Genomic DNA, 19,687 nt, shown 5'->3' on the forward strand with positions numbered 1-19,687 from the left:
CCACAAGTGGCTAATAAGTACTTGAAATGGGTCTAGTGAGACCAAGGAAATGAATTTTTAATTTAATTTAGAAATAACCACATGTAGCTATTAGCTACTCTAGTGGACAGATCCAACCTAGATAACTCATTTTGGTCAGGGGGCATGAATTTATGGATCGAGATCTACAGAGCCAAAGGAATCTTATAGAGTCACTGCCTACAGAACTGTTCTGTCCACTTAATGAAGACAAAAGCCAGGTGTTAAAAACAATTCATTTATTGGGTTTTAAACTAGTTACACAATGAAACTGTCAGTTTGGCACTACTCTATACAGGGACTATGCCTGTGTGTGCTGATCTGTACCAGGACCTCTGCTGTGCTTAGGTCTGCATTGAGTCATTCAACAAGTAGATTCTAAAAAATATACTGTAGTGTTCCTTTAAGGAAGACTGTACAGAGTGTGTTGCAAGATGACATTCACAAACTTGTGAATTACTTTTGTTTTTTGTCTAGAAGATACCTTGCATTCTATAAACGTGTCAAAGGCAAACATGGCGTTTGCATTGAGATGCACACAAAAAAGTTACATAAAAATTCAGACATTCTAACATTAAATGAACTCAAACAAAACCCCACACCTCAGCTTTTGTAACATGAAAAGAAAATAATTTAAAAATGCAAAAAATGGCATTCAATTTGGTACAAAAGCCAAAATTACTGTAATAAAGAGCTACATGTGAATTTTACAAATTAATTAAACAATGGTATTGTGTAAAAGGTTGCATCTGTACAAAGTCTTGCCAAAGCTATCTCTACAATTTACACAGTCCTTTACATCTATATAACATTTATTAAACAAGTCAATTAAATATCAAGACTTCTTAGTCTCTCAACGATTCTGCAGGCAAAAAAAAAAAAAAATCAGAAAGAAATTACAGAATTTTTGCAAACACAGCAATCTTCTATTAGGTGAAGTATAACAGTTTTAAAAGTGGGTCAAACAATATTTGTAAAGAATACAGGTAAATCAACCAGTCAGGGTATTTATTGTTGTTGATGTTTATTTTCAAAATCATACATTGTATACACACACAACAATCCATCAAAAATGTATTCACCAAACCCCCAGTTTTCCCACAGTTCTCTTCAGCACCAAAAACTCCAGTCTGTGGGAGGCGCGTGGTGGACACCAGCTTCACTTTTGTGACTTGTCAAGCAATCCATCAGGTCCTTGGCTGGGTTCCAGACCTGTCCTCTCTTCCTTCCATCTTCCTGGCTCTCCAAGCTTCAGATTTATGGCCCACAGCCCTACTACCATCTAAACCCAACAGCCATTTGGAAAGAATTCAAAATAATTTGAGATGAATGAAATGAGAGGACCTGTTTTACAGATGGGCATTCAACATTCCAAGTAAACTGTTTCTTAATGAGTTCCTAGACTCAGTCTGGTCTTGGATGCCATGATCATACTGGGTAATTATTTCTAGTCTGAGACATTGTGATTTTGTCAGATGCCTCAAAGTAAAAGTGATCAATATTCTGGAAACAGTTCCGGACAAGTTAGGAAATCAAATGGCAGCTGAGAACCTGTGGAACGCAGACTAATGAGACTAAACAGAAACCACCAAAATGATGAGAGCTCGACAAAGGCAGAGAGTTAAAACCAGCAGCGAGCCACCACAGATGGTACCTGAGGATCTGGAATTTTTGATGAAAAGAGCTTGAAGTGAGGACTACTCACCTGTATCAGGGAAGAAAAAAATTTCAGTCAAGCCCAGTAAGTGAATTTTTCTTTATTCTTCCTATCCCAGTAGAAAGGCTTCTGGGTCCTCCCTCTTTAATAAGAATAGATAATAAATATTTAAGAATCCTGATGAAATGTTCTCACTACAATATAGAACCTAGAGCCCTCAGGGCAACCCAAAATGCCCAGGGCCCCACTTAGAGGCTACAAAGAATAGATTTTTTTTTTTTTTTTTTTGGCCCAGCTGGCATGGCTCAGTGGTTGAGCACTGACCTATGAACCAGGAGGTCACAGTTCGATTCCCAGTTGGGGCACGTGCGTGGGTTGCAGGCTTAATCCCCAGAGTGGGGCGTGCAAGAGGCAGCCAATCAATGATTCTCATTATTGATGTGTCTATCTCTTTCTCCCTCTCCCTTCCTCTCTGAAATCAATAAAAAAAATATATTTTAAAAAATAGATTATTTTTGTCTACCATTTCCAGACTACTAAGCCCCCACTTATGAAAACCTAAAAGCAGTCACATAACTTGTCTGCTTAATAACTGAAGCAGAAAATAAAGGAAAAATTCCCTGGGAACTTATGTAAATGATATTTTAAAAACACTTTATCTAAACAATGACATCTAAGAATATCAGCAAAAAAGAGAAAACTTAGGAGCACCTAGTTCTGAGTCAGTGACCCAATGACACTTGCCTGAGGACGTCAGACTTCTTTACCCCAGAGCCCTGCTGACTTACCCTCCTATGCATAGTAGCATGGTGAGACCAGGAGATCGGTGAGAACAAGCAGCTGGTCGTCGGTGAACTGCTGTTTGTGTTCCTGCCAGTTGTCGTGGTGCGTCCTTCGGAAATTGGATAAGGTCTTCTTTACAGTCATCTGTCGAGCGAACAACCCACATACGTATTAGTCTGACCTCTCCGAACCACTAGCGTTCTATTTAGGATACCTTCAGCTAAGTAACAAACTCTCTAGACTTCAGATCTCACTGCTCACCGAATGCTACAGAACCAACGAGCCCAAAGCCACCAAGCTCGCTTTAGAATTACTTGGACAAGCTATTGGAACTTGCACCACATCAGTAAACCAGTTTCAATATACCGTAACATCTATTTACTAAGTTGAAAAGGACAAAGTCATTCATCTTCTGAGTTGTTTAATTTAGGACCATAGGTGCTCACTAAATAATACCACCAAGCTCTCCTGTTTAATATTAGCTCCTAACTGGACAGTTCCTAGATAGAACATGCTAGTAAAATAGAAGTATAACATTTATACTGACAACACTGACACTACTTTCATTGGACTGGGAAGGACAGAAGTTACAGTAATTTCCTTGCTACCAAAGGATAAAAAATTTACACAGAAGCAAGGTCTCTGCAAGATTTTAATGATTACTGATAAGCAGGCTTGGTCCTGCAGTGGTAGTAGTGGCTGTATGAAAGCAGAAGGTCCGGAGTGTGCAGGGAATTATCAGTATAAATGGTGTTTTACAAAGCATCTCGATAATGTGTGTGCGAAGAAACCAACAGGGAAGCTTTTACCTCAATAGGCTGAGGGTCATTCAGATGTGCACTCAGATTCATAAGGAGCTGGGGCATCCAGGTGGGAACGTCATAAGGACTAGAAAGAACACACGCACCAAGTCCTAGCACCCCAGCATGGCGTTTGACCAACTCTGCAAAGACAACAGAAGTAATGTGCAAATATTGATAGGAATCTATTGCCCTCTTTACAGTGAAATGAAATTAGGTTTAGATTATGCTAGTTATTTTCAATGTGTAAATTTCTGTGTTTAAAATGAATCTTTATTCACACACATGAAAAACACGAGTTTGAGGCCAAACTAAAGACATCCAAATGTGTCTTACATTTACTAAAACTAACAAAATAATGGATTTTAAAAAATCAATTTATATCATATATAAAAGTGTAATCCCTGATGCTAAAACAAACTGCAATAAAAATTAGACCACACTTTTCAGAATGCACTGATTCATAGGTAAACACACTCAGCAGAAAACTGCAAGCCCTGGCTGGTGTGGCTCAGTTGGTTGGGCATTGTCCCATGCCCTGAGAGGTTGCTGGCTGGATTCCAGTCAGGGCATAAACCCAGATTGTGGGCTCAATCTCTGGTAGGGGGTATGCAGGAGGCAGCTGATCGATGTTATGCTCTCACATCAATATTTCTCTCTTTCTCTCTCTCGAAAAATTAATAAACTATTCTTTCTGTTGTTATTAATCCTCACCGGAGGATATTTTTTTCCACTGATTTTTTACAGAGTAGGAGGGAGGGAGGTAGGGAAGACAGAGAGAAACATTGATGTGAGAGATACACATCAATTGGTTGCCTCCTGCATGCAAACCAACTGGGGCGGGGATGGAAGCTGCAACCCAAGTACATGCCCTTGACGGGGAATCATACCCCTGACCCTAGGGTGTGTGGGGTGACACTCTTAACTGCTGAGCCCCACCAGCAAGGGCAATAAACTGTTCTTTAAAAACAAAACAAACAGAACTGCAATGTGTCTGTTTACTACAGACTCTATATTCTTTCTTTAGCAATAGAAGTTAAAGTGCTTTCCGATTTCCATTATCTATAATAATAAAAGCATAATAGGCTAATCAGACCGGACATCCTTCCGGATGAAGCCGGGGCTGTGAGGGAAGCCCGGGTCCTGGGTGCCAGAGGGAAGCCGGTGCCAGCAGCCGGAGGAAGGCAGGCCTACTCTTGCACAAATTTTGTGCATCGGGCCTCTAGTATTTTAATAAAGATGTATGTGTGTAGTATGTGATTGTAAGTATATTATATGGTACACATGCAACATGGTGGATAGGGACTTGAAGTTAAGAAAAAGGGAGCCGCAGCGATTTGGCTCAGCTTTTACATGCCAGGTCTTGCCTTCTATATGCAAAGCTCAAGAGCAGAGAAACTATTCCCAGTACCCAGCACAGACCCAGGGCACATACAAATATTCAATAAATATTTGTTGAGTAAGCCTGGTTAATTCTCCAAAGAATCTGTGTGTTTCCTACCAGTATTGTTACCTGCAGAAGGAATCGTATCTCCTACGAAACCAGGGTCTCGCTTTCTTTTCTTCGGTAGTTTTGTTTTGCAAAGTTGTTCAAAATGAATCTGCATAGGACTGTCTATGGTAAGGAAGTTACACTGTAACAGACCACTTAAGGTGGTCGCAGCCATTTCTCGAACCTGCAGAGATAATCACTTGCATTAGAGCGAAGATCCCAAACCTGCTGGAATATCAGAGACTGGAGGGTGGTATGGGAACTGGGGTGGGGTCTTTCCCTGGCATTTGTATGCAAATTGTGTAAATGCTCTTTTGCAGCTTCTTAATAGAGATTTTATCAGATTGTCAAAGGATCTGTAGCCTCAAAATTGAAAAAAGCCATTACATTCAGGTAAATGCGTAACTATTTTATACAAAATTAAATTTCTCTATAAATTATTTTCCTACTACTAAGTCTCCTTAAATGTTACAAAGTTTTCTTTAAACACTTCTCATTTAGATTACTACAAAATTGTTGTCAACATTATCGTAATAGCTGTATTTAATTATTAGTCAACATCACTTTTACGTTTAAGCCTATTACATGGAGGAAAATATAAAATATATAAAAATGTTTTAAAACAAGGTCCAGAAAACGGTAAATTTTAATGCAATTACTATAATCTTTAAAGTTAGTAAACACTGACTTTAGAGTTCCCACCTTGCCATTTCCATTCTTTAGTTAAAAACAATGCAAGAAAAAGTTTGTACAATTTTATAGGTAGCTGTAAATACTTTCACTGAAGTCTGTCGGAGTTGTTATCACCATGGTGGGAGTACCCTAGGGCAGTGGTCGGCAAACTCATCAGTCAACAGAGCCAAATATCAACAGTACAGCGATTGAAATTTCTTTTGAGAGCCAAAAACTGACTTCTGCGCATGGGCCACGAAGTTTCAATCACACTCTTCGTGCGTGTCCGCACGTGGTATTTTGTGGAAGAGCCACACTCCAGGGTCCAAAGAGCCACATGTGGCTCGGCGAGCCACAGTTCGCCGACCACTGCCCTAGGTACTAGACAATTCTGCTCAAAGAACACAGGAAGCTGGATTGGGAAATGAACAGGCTCATCAGGGAAACGGAAAAATTTCCACTCCCGGTTTCCTACAGATACAACCCATTTTTAGTGCTCTCAAATAAAAGGTATCACTAATGGGAGTGCTCCACTACATGGAAAACCCATTAAGTCACAAAATAAAGTGAAAATGTCAATTACATTTTCTTTACCTAAAGCCAGTTTAGGAAGTTACATCTTACTCCACACATTTATCACAACATGCTTTTCTTATATTAGGCTGTTTCAACAAATTAATGTTATCTTACTGTACAAAATATTAATATTATACCACAAAAGTTGCCTTTGATTCCTCTACCAAAGAAAATAAAAGGGAACAACAATCCTTCCCTAAATTTACCAGATAATACATTTATGTGTAACTTTTTATTCTCTTGAAACTACCTTCATATACATTTCTACTAGTCATTTAAAAATCAGTAAGATATACAGAGTATTATCACCAGCAATTTCATAGATAAGAAAACTTTGGTTCATCAATGTGACCTGCCCAACTGCAAACAGAAACCAGGATAAGAACTGCCTAATGTTTGTTTCCATTTGTATTACAGGAAATCATGAATAGGATATCAAAATTAATCCAGGAGGGCTACGCTAAAATTAGTTACTTTTAGTGATTTATACTTTAATAGAACACATCTTATCAATGTGTAAATACTACTTAAAGGGGATCGATGTTGCTCTCTTTGAATTTCTTAAATTTCTATTTGCTTTAACTTAAATTTCACCTCCAGCTGTTCATCCTCCAGAAGACTTATGACCAGCCACCTGATGCCTTTAACTGCATCTTCATTGTTTAGGAAAATAAAGAGGTTGTAAAACACCATGGTCTGGAGGTAGGTCAGCACTGTGTATCTAGCATGCCAAGAACTGCTTCTTGCTGTCTGTGAAAGAGAAGTATAAACAATGGAAATAGTGTTGACAAGAACTTGAGGTGACAGACATAGAAATGACACACAAATAAAATCTAATATAATTCTACCTATTTTATGCGGATAGTTAGAGCAACCTCATCTTACAGCTCCTTCTAAATGAAAGGTTGTATGAGCTATTTCGGTAAAGATATTCAGAATATATGAATAGTGGAGAGTAAAGGGAAGGAATACACAGATAAAAGTCCATTTTAGAAGAGAGAATTATTTATAATTCATGACTAACTTCTCCAAGGATTGCATATTATTTTATTTTACTTTTCATAGTAGCAGGGTATTGAAAGCAAAAAAGATTGAGAACTACTAAATTCCACTACAAAAAGAATACCAAAATATGGTGCTGTTAAAAATATTTTTTGGTGTTATTTAAACTTAAAAATCTGAAAACAATGGGGACATGTCCATTTTTGTATTATACAGCACATGCATGCCCTGGATAAACCTGAGCACACAGTATTCTAAAAAGTGCTACCAGAAAATATATAATCACTTAGGTCTTTCTACCATAGGCTAGGAAATATAAGTGAATAACATAAGGGGGAAATGGTAAAAGGAAATGACCATCCCCTTCCCTCATTAAGCACTTTGTATTCAAGGTGCTTCAATAATTAGCTCTCTATGTACACAGAATATCTGGGGTTGAGTGATCTGCCCAAGGTCATAGAAGCTGGTGACAGAGCCAGGTACATAATCTAGGTCTGGTTCTTGGGTCAGTACATGAACTCACTCATATTATAAGAAAAATTAAAATGAAACAAGTATCAGGTACTGTGTGCACTGCAGCTGACTTAGTGAAATTCTTAGAACAAGCCAAAATCCCAACAAAAAGATATATATATATATATATTTGGTATTCACTCTTACTTGTTTTAGCACCTGAAGTACCAAAGGCACTTGATGAGGGTAAAGCAACCCCTGAGACATTAGTGATAAACATAACTTTGCATCTCTTTTCAGTTCATCGTAGCTATTGTCATTTTCCACTGGGGCAATCTAGAGAATAAAACAAACCAAAGACAAAAATTGGAAAATAACAGCCAATTAGTACACAGGCAACCAACTTTCTTTCCCTCAGAATGATTTCCCTCTTGTCCTCTAAAAGGGAACAATAATTTTTTTAAGTATCATTATGAACCACTGAATCTCAACAAATTTAATGGCTTTGATCCACTGTAGTTGCCCTTCTTACTGGTGCTCAAACTGGCTCCTGCATCTTTTAACACAACTGTAGCATCCTGGGTTTCTGGTATGACAAGATGATCTGGGTTTATCCTGTACATTTCTTGGTCTAAACCTGAAATCAGCCATTTCTCCAAGCAACTCTGATTCTTTTAGTGGAAAATGACACTTAGAAAGTATAATCTGGACACCAGGGTATTGAGTGCTGTTAGGTTGATTAGTGGTTCTGGGCCTTTTCGGTGGACATTGCTAGGGTATAAGCATATTTTCTAAATAGAAATGGGTCATGAGGTTAAAATGATAGTTCCAAATTTAGAATTACAGGGATTTTACTAAACAGCTTGGATTTTTATATATCCCTTGTCTCTCATGCTAAAAATCTTGGTTCCTACAATTATTACTGTATTTGCTCTTTATTATACCTTATACATAATGGCTTCACTCTAATATTATGAATAAGGATATTAACCACAAGGCATGTATGAATTTGTGTTCTTGAAATCCACTGCTCTGTGTTTTTATCCTACCAACCAGATACACAGTAAGGTAAGCTTCATTTATTTCATTTCGCCTTTTTTTAAGGTACTTTCCTTCCATTTAATTTTAAAAGTGCTTATTGGGTCCCAAAGACAAATTAATAAAACAAGGTACATTCACTCTAGCTTCTTTTCTTTGTCTTCCCCAACCCTTAAATAAGTATCCTCTCAAATATTCTAAATGTATTTTCTTGTTTCTTTTTAAAGTAGTTTTATTTATTTATTTTTTTCATTTTATGTGCCTCAGGCATGAAACAGCTCTGGCCACCAACACAGGCATCAAGCTAGGATGAACTAAGGACTGTACATCTGCTTTGCCCCTGATTGATAAAAGAGCAACACCACCAATCAGGTGTCTCCTTGCCCATTGCCAGGGGGTTAGTTTTAATTTCTAAAAATAAATTATTTTTGTCTAACACACTAAGGATTATACCAACTTAGGTGAGAGATTCAAAGCTTAGTATTATGAAATTTCTTTGCATGCCCCTAACAAATGGAATCTTCACCAAGTCTTCACTGTCCTTACCCAAACTTCAGACAGGCTCCTGCTGAGCCCTCTTTTTGATCTTAGTTTTATCACCTTCAAACTCTGACCAGATGAGTAATTAAAACCACCTCAGGTCATACTTTTCATCAAATAAAATTTCAAAGTCACCATACAAATATCTTCCCACAGAAGATTATTAACAAATATCTGTTAAAACCAATTACAATGTCACTTATCACTGTAAAGTAAATACAATATACTGAACATTTTGATCTTCAGATTTGTTACATATTAAGTATTAAAATGTCAGAAAGAGCTATATTCAAAAATTTCATTGTGGCTTTTCTTTTTAGCTATCAGTATTTTCCTAAACTATTACTTAGAAACTGACTATTAGTGAAACATTGTTTCATCTTATCTAATATTTAAAAGATTATTTCAACAAATATAAAACCACTATCACCTAATGATTTTCCTGTGACTACTCTATTTTTTTAAGATACAACCAAATCATACACAGTCTGAAAACTATCAACCATCAGATGATAAATATAAATTCCCTTTGAAAGTCAAAAGGGGATGCATTCCTCATTTTAGCCCTTAACTTACCTTAAAAAACAAAGGTAAAAGCTGAAGTTGTTCTGTGACTGCTGTAGAGAAGGATCTTCCTGCACTCGCCATCAGCCATTTCAATACTATTTGGAAATGAATACCCAGAGTCAGTCTTCGCTATCCAATCAGACCACGAAGTAGAATAGTATTGTGGTGCTAGTGTCAGCCACACTGACAGTGCTCCAATGTTACTAAACAGGTTGTTTATAACTTCTTCAATGAGACACTGACCAGCAGTATGATAGGACTCACAATAAGGGGGAGGTCAGCTAATCTATGGAGTACTAAAGCCACTCTCAAAGAATAAATCAGCAAATTATTAACAAGTCTACCAAATAACTATGCTAAATACAAATTAAAACTAGCCTTCAATAATTCCAATGTAGCCCTAGCTGGTTTTACTCAGTGGTTAGAGTGTTGGCCCTCAGACTGAAGGGTCATGGATTCAGTTCTGGTCAAGGGCATGTCCCTCTGTTGCAGGCTCGATTCCTGGTGCCTGTTGGGGTGCGTGCTGGAGGCAACCGATCGATGTGTCTCTTTCACATTGAGGTTTTTCTCTCTATGTCTCTCCCCCTCCCTTCCACTCTCTCTAAGAATCAATAGAAAAAAATATCCTCAGGTGAAGATTAACAAACAAAAACTAGCAATCCCAATGTAGCAAAAACAACAACTAAGTTAGTTGTTTATATATTCACAATACTTGAAAAATTTTAAGGTATCAGGACAACAGGACACCACTAATAACAAAGATAATTAGGGGGGGGGAGGGGAAGGCCCAGCTAGTGTGGCTCAGTGGTTGAGTGTCAACCTATCAATCAGGAGATCACAGTTCAATTCCCGGTCAGGGCTCATTCCTGGGTTGCAGGATTGATCAACAGTGGGGGGTGGGAAGGCACGTAGGAGACAGCAGATCAATGACTTTCTCTCATCATTGATGTATCTATCTCTCTCTCCCTTTCCCTTCCTCTCTGAAATCAATAAAAATACATATTTTTTTAAAAAGAACTAAGTTGGAGGACTCACACTTCCAGATTTCAAAACCTACTACAAAGCTACAATAATCAAAATAGTATGGTGCTGACATCAGGACCGACATATAAACCAATGAAATAGACCAGAGAGCCTAGTAAGAAACCTTCACACAATTGGCCAATTCATTTTCAAGAGTACCAAGACTATTCAATGGAGAAATAACAGTCTTTTCAACAAATGGCTTGGACAAACTGCATATCCATGAGCAAAAAGAATGAAGCTCATATCTTATACGTTAAATGTAAGGGACAAAACTATAAAACTCTTAGAAGAAAACCTAAGGGAAAACTTCATGACATTAGATATGGCAATGATTTATTTGATTGATATCTAGAACATATAAAGATAAAGAACTACAACTCAACAACAACAAAACCTAATTAAAAAACGGGCAAAAGACTTGAATAGGCATTTCTCCAAAGAAGATAAAAAATAACAACTAAGCAAAAGAAAAGATGTTCAACAACTAATCATTAGGGAAATGCAAATCAAAACCACTCGATACCTTCTTTACACCAATTAGAACAGCTATAGTCATAAAGACAGAAAACAAGTGTTTTCTGGATGTGAAAGAAATGGAACCTTTCTGCACTGCTGGTACGTAAAATGGTGCAGCCACCATGAAAAACAGCTTGGTGCCTCCCCAGGGTTAAACACAGAATTTCCACATGGCCCAGCAATTCATTTTCAATACCCACAAGAATTGAAAACAAAGGTTCAGATACTTCCACATCCATACTCATAGCAGTATTATTCACAATAGCACAAAATATAAATAACATAATGTCCATCAACAGATGAATAAACATTAAAAACACTATGCAAAAAAAAAAAAAGCAAACATGTATGATTCCACTTATATGAGGCACTTAGACTAACCCAGTGGTCGGCAAACTACGGCTCGCCGCTTGAGTGTGGCTCTTCCACAAAATATCACGTGTGGGCGCGCACATACAGTGCGATTGTAGACTTTGTGGCCCATGCGCAGAAGTCGGTTTTTGGCTCTCAAAAGAAATTTCAATCACTGTACTGTTGATATTTGGCTCTGTTGACTAATGAGTTTGCCGACCACTGGACTAGCCAACCTTATAGAAAGTAGAATGGTGGGTACCAGGGGCTGGGCAAGGGGAGAATGAGGAATTATTGCTCAATGGATACAGTTTCAATTTTACATGATGAAAAGAGTACTAAAGATAGATGATGGTGACGGTTGCACAACAATGTGAATATATTTGATGCCACTGTCCATTTTATGTTATGTACATTTTACCACAATAAAAAGGGTGAAAAAAAGCCCTAAGAAAATATAAATGTCTGTTTTTAAGTGAGTATCTACTAATTTTAGCCACTCACTAGTTTTTAAGAGTTTAATGCCCTGAGTTCGTTCATCTTCTTCACCAATTCCATTTTCTTCCATGACATGGTTCTGAATTTCTTCATCCACGTCCATGAGGGGTTTCAATTTCTCTAAAATTCGAGCAGTAAACTCAGGAACACGAGGGGATGCTGTTGGCGCGGTGTTTGGCAAAGAAACATCTATCATGAATATGTAGGTCAGCACACTATAAAATGAAACAGGTACCGTAAGAAGAGACCCCACATTCTCAATAAAACTCGGGCTCAAAAGCCATAACCCACCCAAGACAATTCCTAGAGAAGGTCTCTTGTGCTGTGCCTGCAACTCAGGTAATAAACACGGGGCATGCCGACTGTTCATCTCTGGCTGGGTGAGCCCACTGCCACCCTATTTTACATTCAGAGCCTTTTGTCTAGTGTGTACACCACCATATAAAACAAAATCTGAACAAGAGCATACTATGAAACTCAACAGTAACATAACCAGTATGCAGTCCTAGATATTAAAGTTCACTAAGAAGAGCTCAAGCGGTATACCATACCCCAGAGAAAATAATACCTACCTCCCTATTCTTTCCCTGACATTTTTGTAAACCTGGGTGAGTTTGGGTTCCAAGTACTTCAGCAGTCTGTGCAATAGCTCAGGCACTCTCCACTCTTGCTGGGCAAGGCCACCTTGCAGTACATAGAGTCGACTAAAATGAAAACACAGGAGAGTTGTGTTAGAGTCTTTACATACTGAAGGTATAGATTAATGATGCCTGTGTTTCACTGAAAATTGTCTCATTTTCTCAGCAACAAACACAAAGCCTAATTCAAAAATGGGCAAAAGACTTGAATAGGCATTTCTCCAAATTCAAAACATCTTTATGAAGGTTTTATTATATTTCCTGCACCATTTTCTTTGTATTTTCTTGTCATCCCCACTACCGTAATCAAAAGAAATACTGATTTCAGAATACTATTTTTTTTTGAAAGTATCTTTTCTTTTGTTTGTTTAAATATATTTTATTGATTTTTTTTACAGAGAGGAAGGGAGAGGGATAGAGAGTTAGAAACATCGATCAGCTGCCTCCGGCACGTTCCCTACTGGGGATGTGCCCGCAACCAAGGTACATGCCCTTGACTGGATTCGAACCTGGGACCCTTCAGTCCGCAGGCCGATGCTCTATCCACTGAGCCAAACCGGCTAGTGCCAGAATACTATTTGAGTTAATCTCTAAGCATCAGAATTTTCCCCACTAATTAAGAAAAATAATCAATTATTCTTCTTGTTAACAGGATTATCTATATTTCTCTCTCTTATCCACTAATTTGTTCTCAGCTCCTTATACACCACCAAGTATATTCTCCCTTAAAAGATTACCGGTACTCTCTTCTTTCCTCATGGGAAAGAGTGAACAATGAGAAGCTATGAGAAAGAAGCTACTACTGTCATAGCACAAAAGGCAGTCCTGATATAAAAGACTTGACAGTGACGAAGGCTGAATCTAACTTTTATTTGAATTGCTCAGGTTGCTTCCATTCCTCTTTCTTGTCCCTATTGAGAAATAACTGTACTTAGTATCATGTCGTATGGAAATGGATCACGTATCTCATAGAAGATTTACAGTTGACACTTGAACAACACAGGGAGTAGGGATACCAACTCTTGAGCAATCAAAAATCCCCATATAACTTTAGACTTCCCCCGAATTTTAGTTGTCTCTCAGTATCTGTAGGGGGATTGGCTGCAGGACCCTCCTGTGGATGCCAAAATCTACGGACGTTCAAGCCCCCTATATAAAATGGCATAGAACAATGCATACAGCCGGCCCTCTAAATCCGAGAATTCCTAACAGTATTTTCCATCCAAGGTTGGTTGAACCCTTGGATGTGAAAGCTGGGGATGTAGCCGAAACCGGTTTGGCTCAGTGGATAGAGCGTCGGCCTGCGGACTCAAGGGTCCCAGGTTCGATTCCGGTCAAGGGCATGTACCTTGGTTGTGGGCACATCCCCAGTAGGGGGTGTGCAAGAGGCAGCTGATCGATGTTTCTCTTTCATTGATGTTTCTAACTCTCTATCCCTCTCTCTTCCTCTCTCTAAAAAATCAATAAAATATATTTTAAAAAAAAAAGAAAAAAGAAAGCTGGGGATGTAGAGGACTGACTGTATATTTATTGGGGGGAGAAAAAAATCTGCATAAAAGTGGACCAGCACAGTTTGAACCAATGTTGTTCAAGGGTTAACTCTAGTTATGAAGTGTAGGCAGTTCATTCCCATTCATACATCAAGCACAAACATGCTATCTTTTTTTAACTGTGTAAGTTTTTTTTTTATTTACCATGCATCTACAAAGGAGCCGCCTTCACCACTCAATGGTGATTCCAACAGCAGCTCAAAAAGCCAATGAAGTTTCCGGGGATCTCTGCTTTCCTGCGTTGAAATATAAAGCAATGATTAAAACAGGAGTCCTACAATGCTGTAAATGAGTCAGATCCTTTTATTTTATAAATATAAATATAAATATATATCTTACTTATAAATAAAAGGATAGAGGAAGAAAATCTAATTAAAAGTCACAAGTGAGTCAAATCCAAATTATGTTATCATAGCTCATGTTAAAAAGATAAACAGTGAGAAAATTGTTAGCTAAATGGCTTTTTTTTAAATCAGAGTATACAAGTTATGGACATATTTAGTGTTAAAAATAACACCGATAACCTTACATAATCTGGCTTTTACTACATGTAAGTTACATATGATTTGACTTGTCATCTATTCTAAAACAATGTATTACTATGACCGAGAGGATATAATAATCTCTTAAGGTTACCACTCAAGGCTTATTTGAAAGACTAAACAGAATCATTTCCAATTATTTTAAAATGACACAACTATGAGCAAAATTTGAAGATTCAGGAAGTATAATGAGAATTCACAGATTTTGAGACAAGGTATAAAAGTTTGAACAGATCAGTCAGACACAGAAGTAAGCAGAACTCACACAGGACGTTGCTATACAAGTTCCCCAGTCGTTGTAAGTTTCCACTGTAATGTTGGACAGCGCTGTTCTAAGCAGAGGGCACAGAAGCTCCCAAAGCTTCTCCACCTACTCAAAACAAAATGCATGGGAAATACTCAGAACCTTTGTCTTCGGCTCTTTTCCAAGAAACATATAAACACACAAACTGATACTGATTTAAGTTATTTCTTTCTAAAAAATTACTTCTTAGAATACCTAAATAATCCAGAAAAGTTCACTATATTATCATCACACACACCCAGCTATGTGACTTTGTTTTTCCAAAAAATTATTCAGAAAAGAGGAGACCCCTTATATCCGTGGTGGGCAAACTGAGGCTCGCAAGCCACATGCGGCTCTTTGGCCCCTTGAGTGTGGCTCTTCCACAAAATACCACGGCCTGGGAGAGTCTATTTTGAAGAAGTGTCATTAGAAAAAGTTTAAGTTAAAAAAATTTGGCTCTTAAAAGAAATTGTAATCGTTGTACTGTTGATATTTGGCTCTGTTGACTAATGAGTTTGCCGACCACTGCCTTATATGATTCCTTACAAAATCATATAATTTCTCTTAAAGAGAAGTTCTCTCTTTAAATTTTTGAATACTATTGCATCCTGGGCTGGAAAAAAACCCTCCATCATTTCAAAATTTTGTGTGCTTGCCCAGCCAGTGTGGCTCAGTGGATGAGTGTAGACCCATGAACCAAGAGGTCGCCAGTTCAATTCTTAGTCAGGGCACATACCCAGGTTGTGGGCTCGATCCTCAGTAGGGAAACATCTCTAAGAGACATCATCAATTGGCTGCCTCTTGAACACCTCCTACTATGTACACCTCCTACAAGAGGCACCCAATTGATGATGTCTCTTGAAGATGTTTCTCTCCCTTATCTCTCTAAAAAATCAGCAATAATATTTTTTTAATTCTGTGACTAAGGACTATAATCACTTAAAAAAGTTCATGCTTATTCATTTGATTGAATCCTACTTTAGGAAGATATGACATTTTAAGACAATTTCTTATTGGCCTGAAGTATAATTTTCAAATACCAAGTTTTGAATTACTATCAATAGCCTTTAAGAAATGTTCAGTTATACAAAGATTGCAAATATATGTATAGATGCTTATCACAGTTTAATGAGAATACTAATCACCTTGGGATCTTGAGATCAAATGCAGATGACTCATTAGATCAGGGCGGGACCTGAGATCCTCCTTTCCTAACAAGCTACCAAGTGATGTCCACGGACTGCACTTGAGTCAAAAGGAAATGGGGAGGGAGGGCTTGGGATCAAGTTTCCAGTGGTAGCACCAGGCACTGCTTAAAAGTAATAATAAGAGCCCTGGCCAGAGTGTCTCAGTTGGCTGAGTGTCACTCAGTGCACTGAGAGGTCGCCAATTCGATTCCCAGTCATGGCACATGCCCAGCTTGATCCCCAGAAGGGTGTGTTCAAGAGGCAGTGGATCAATGTTTCTCTCCCCCTCTCCCTTCCTCTCTAAAATCAATAGAATATTTAAAAAATAAATAAAACATAAAATTGTTTCATGATATGTGAACAGGAAAAAGGCAATAATACAAATTAACAAAGTTTTATTTAATAAGAGATGTTAATACATATAACTAAATTAACATATTAAAAGTATTCATAGGCCTCCTAAAAGTATGTGTAATTAAGTTGGCCCAAAATAATATTTGTGTGTTTTCTTTGAGGAAATGGTGGCCTACCTTATATTCAGGCATTGCAGACATTTTACCTGGTTATTTTCAGCCTACTGCATTTTGCTAAGAAACTAACCTTAGGGCAGATATATAGAACTAAATTTTACAATTAAAAAGCAGGATACTCAAAAGAAGGGTGTCAAACTCAAAGTGCCTATAAGACCAAATGTGCTGTGTAGATGGGGAAGGGGTCGAAAAAGGGCTTAATGAGAACTAGAGAGTGCCCCGTGAAGGAGAAGCCCAGGAGCAGCACCAGCAACAGATACAATGCAATAGTGTGGAACCAGCGTTCCAGGACCTTCGTATTCTTCAAGGGAAACAGAAATATTTTTATATGACACATCCTGATTTTCCCCTAATGTTGCAAATAATTCAAAATTTAAAAGATGTTGAATGTTGTCTATATACCAAGGGGTTGTGACTTATACTCAAAAGCAATATGGAATTGAACACTTCAAATTTTTTTTGTTTTAACAGATTACTTTATTAATATGTCATTCTAAACATTACATAAATACAACCTAAACATTAGAGTATCAAACACTGTTCCAGTAAGAAGTCCAAGAGTGCATTTATGGCTATTTTAGGAAATATGAATACTTTGGCTTTCATTATTACATCAGATGAAAAAAAAACAATTCAAAGAATAGGTTTCATCTCTTCTACGATGTTAACAAAGCCAAGTAGAAAAATAAGTGTATTAAAAAAAAAAAAAAAAAAAAAAAAAGCCCTAGCTGGTCTAGATAAGTGGATAGAGTGTCAGCCTGCAGACTGAAGTGTCCCAGGTTCGATTCCGGCCAAGGGCATCTACCTCAGTCGCAGGTTCCTCCCCAGGCTGGGCCCTGGTCGGGCCTGTGTAGGAGGCAACCAATCGATGTGTTTCTCTCACATTGCTATTTCTCTGTCTTTCCCTCTCTGAAAATCAATGGAAAAATATTGTTGGGTCATGATTTAAAAAACAAAACAAAACACATGCCCAGATTTCGGGCTCGATCCCCAGTAGCGGGCATGCAGAAGGCAGCCCGTCAATGATTCTCTCTCATCATTGATGTTTCTACCTCTCTCTCTCCTTCCTCTCTGAAACCAATAAAAATATATTACAAAAGAAAGAAAGAAATAATAATAAAAAGATACTCAAGCAATTTGGAAGCACTTATTCATGTTCTCCTCATTGCATACTTACTCATATAAATTACTCAGTAATAGAAGTGGTTCTTCACTTCTATTAGGAACTCAGCAAATATTTGTTGAATGAATCAACTATGAATGGAAATGGACCTAATGTGCTGGGACTTACTACATAATTGGAAAATGTTGCTTAAACAGGGAATGTGCTGTACAAATACATCACCTTTTCAAATGTCCAATGCTTAGAACCTCTGATTAAACCAGCTATAATTTCTGCAACACATCGCTGGGTGCTTTCATGTGAATCTGCAACCAAACGTTCCAAGTGGGGCTTCAGCACTGGCAAAAAGGCGTCATCAAAATTTCTGAATATACCCTATAAAAACAAGGGTAAGGAAGTTCCTCAGTACTTGAATGACTACCACCTCCATTTGTTTACTATCTTACTACTGTGCTTAAAACAAAACCCCAGTTCTCCCTTCTAGAACTTTGTATTTTATTGTGCCATGTAAAATGACAGTATTCTTATCATTTTAACTTAGAGGTACTGTTAATCAATAAAACAGAAATTAATAATCTTTCTGACCTTAAAAATAGCACATACACCCTTTAAAAAAATAATATGAACATCAAATGAATCTAGTCTTGTGGGTTTTTTGTTTGCTTCAACTGCTAATTACAAAGATAAAGGGGGAAAAAAAGCCTTTTTTAATATAGAGTGCTAGGACAATAAGGCAAGATCAATATGATTGGCATAACTTCCAGAGCCATTTTAAATGAAAATAAGAGATGACTAAACTCAAACTTTGATCAAATACTTTAAAACGTATAAACCTACAAACTGACAGTCACTAAGCTTTATGAAGAAGGCATATAAATAACAGTTACCTTAAAGAGGCAAAAACGTCGAGGATTAAATTTATCTTTTCCTTTTCTGTCTTCTAAAGATAGAAAAGTAATTAACTGTTGAACAAACTTAGGATCAGAAAAATGATCAAATATGATCTGTTCTGCCTGTAAAGTTAAAGGAAAAGAACATTTAGTATTTAAAATGTATTTAAAAACAATTCTGAAAACATTAAAATTCATCTATAAAGTTTTGATACCTAACAGTAAGCTACTATTTTTGTTCTAAAGAATTTTTAGTCCTAGCTGGTTTGGCTCAGTGGAATAGTGTTAGCCTGCAGACTGAAGGGTCCCAAGTTTGATTCTGGTCAAGGGCGCATGCCTGGGTTGCAGGCCCAATCCCCAGTAGGAGGCGTGCAGGAGGCAGCCAATCAATGATTCTCTCTCATCAGTGATGTTTCTGTCTCTCTCTCTCCCTTCCTCTCTGAAATCAATAAAAATATATTTTTTAAAAAAGAATTTTTAATTCTCACAGAGGCTTTCTAAAATCCATGTAATATCACTTCCTAAAAATGCAAAATCCATAACAGTAGCTAAGTTTCCTTCATCTTCAAGTATGCATTCCATTTCTCAAACTGTGAATTAAAACCAAAAAATCTTCTGCTTAGGAAATGAAGGTTTTATGTTACTGTACCATCTTGTGTGAAATTTAGAAGAAGTCCCCAAACTGCACACCAAACTCAGCAAATTACTTCCATATTTATATAGCATCAGAAGTTAAAAGATCAACTTTATTCAGAATTAGAAAATGCATCTACTACACCAGTAACCTAATTAAGGAAGACATAAACTTAAAAGCCCTTAAGTCAACTTTCAAGCTGACAAATGACTTATGAAGACTAAGGAGTTCTAAGTTAAATCTATAAACATCTATGTACTGGGTAACTATCATTTACATACAATAAAAAACCAAAAGCCAGTCATTATCCTTGCTTTC

General features: G+C 37.5%; 1 protein-coding gene and 1 pseudogene across 4 annotated transcripts in view; both read right to left on the reverse strand.

Annotated features, from left to right (window-relative positions):
- Positions 1-242: 242 nt before the first annotated feature.
- PSME4 (proteasome activator subunit 4) overlaps positions 243-19,687 on the reverse strand; it is an 86,925-nt gene continuing 67,480 nt past the window's right edge. Inside the window, exons 35-48 of one of the 4 annotated variants that reach the window (XR_008558561.1) lie at positions 18,733-18,858; positions 18,068-18,220; positions 14,985-15,089; positions 14,322-14,413; positions 12,562-12,693; positions 11,996-12,204; positions 9,608-9,693; positions 7,661-7,789; positions 6,593-6,748; positions 4,760-4,934; positions 3,268-3,401; positions 2,464-2,602; positions 1,724-1,817; positions 243-1,300 (exon numbers count right to left, since the gene is read on the reverse strand). Coding sequence is in view for 3 of the 4 variants with exons in the window: in XM_054728198.1 (XP_054584173.1) it covers positions 2,468-2,602; positions 3,268-3,401; positions 4,760-4,934; positions 6,593-6,748; positions 7,661-7,789; positions 9,608-9,693; positions 11,996-12,204; positions 12,562-12,693; positions 14,322-14,413; positions 14,985-15,089; positions 18,068-18,220; positions 18,733-18,858 (1,632 nt within the window). In the remaining variant the exon portion in view is untranslated. Of the gene's footprint in view, positions 1,818-2,463; positions 2,603-3,267; positions 3,402-4,759; positions 4,935-6,592; positions 6,749-7,660; positions 7,790-9,607; positions 9,694-11,995; positions 12,205-12,561; positions 12,694-14,321; positions 14,414-14,984; positions 15,090-18,067; positions 18,221-18,732; positions 18,859-19,687 lie in introns of all 4 variants that reach the window. The other 3 variants (XM_008162133.3, XM_054728198.1, XM_028139916.2) reach the window with 3 other exon arrangements.
- On the reverse strand, positions 8,746-8,890 carry LOC114230346 (small nucleolar RNA SNORA48; annotated as a pseudogene).

The sequence above is a fragment of the Eptesicus fuscus genome, chromosome 16 (assembly GCF_027574615.1).
Source record: "Eptesicus fuscus isolate TK198812 chromosome 16, DD_ASM_mEF_20220401, whole genome shotgun sequence".
In the NCBI taxonomy this organism is placed as follows: domain Eukaryota; kingdom Metazoa; phylum Chordata; class Mammalia; order Chiroptera; family Vespertilionidae; genus Eptesicus; species Eptesicus fuscus.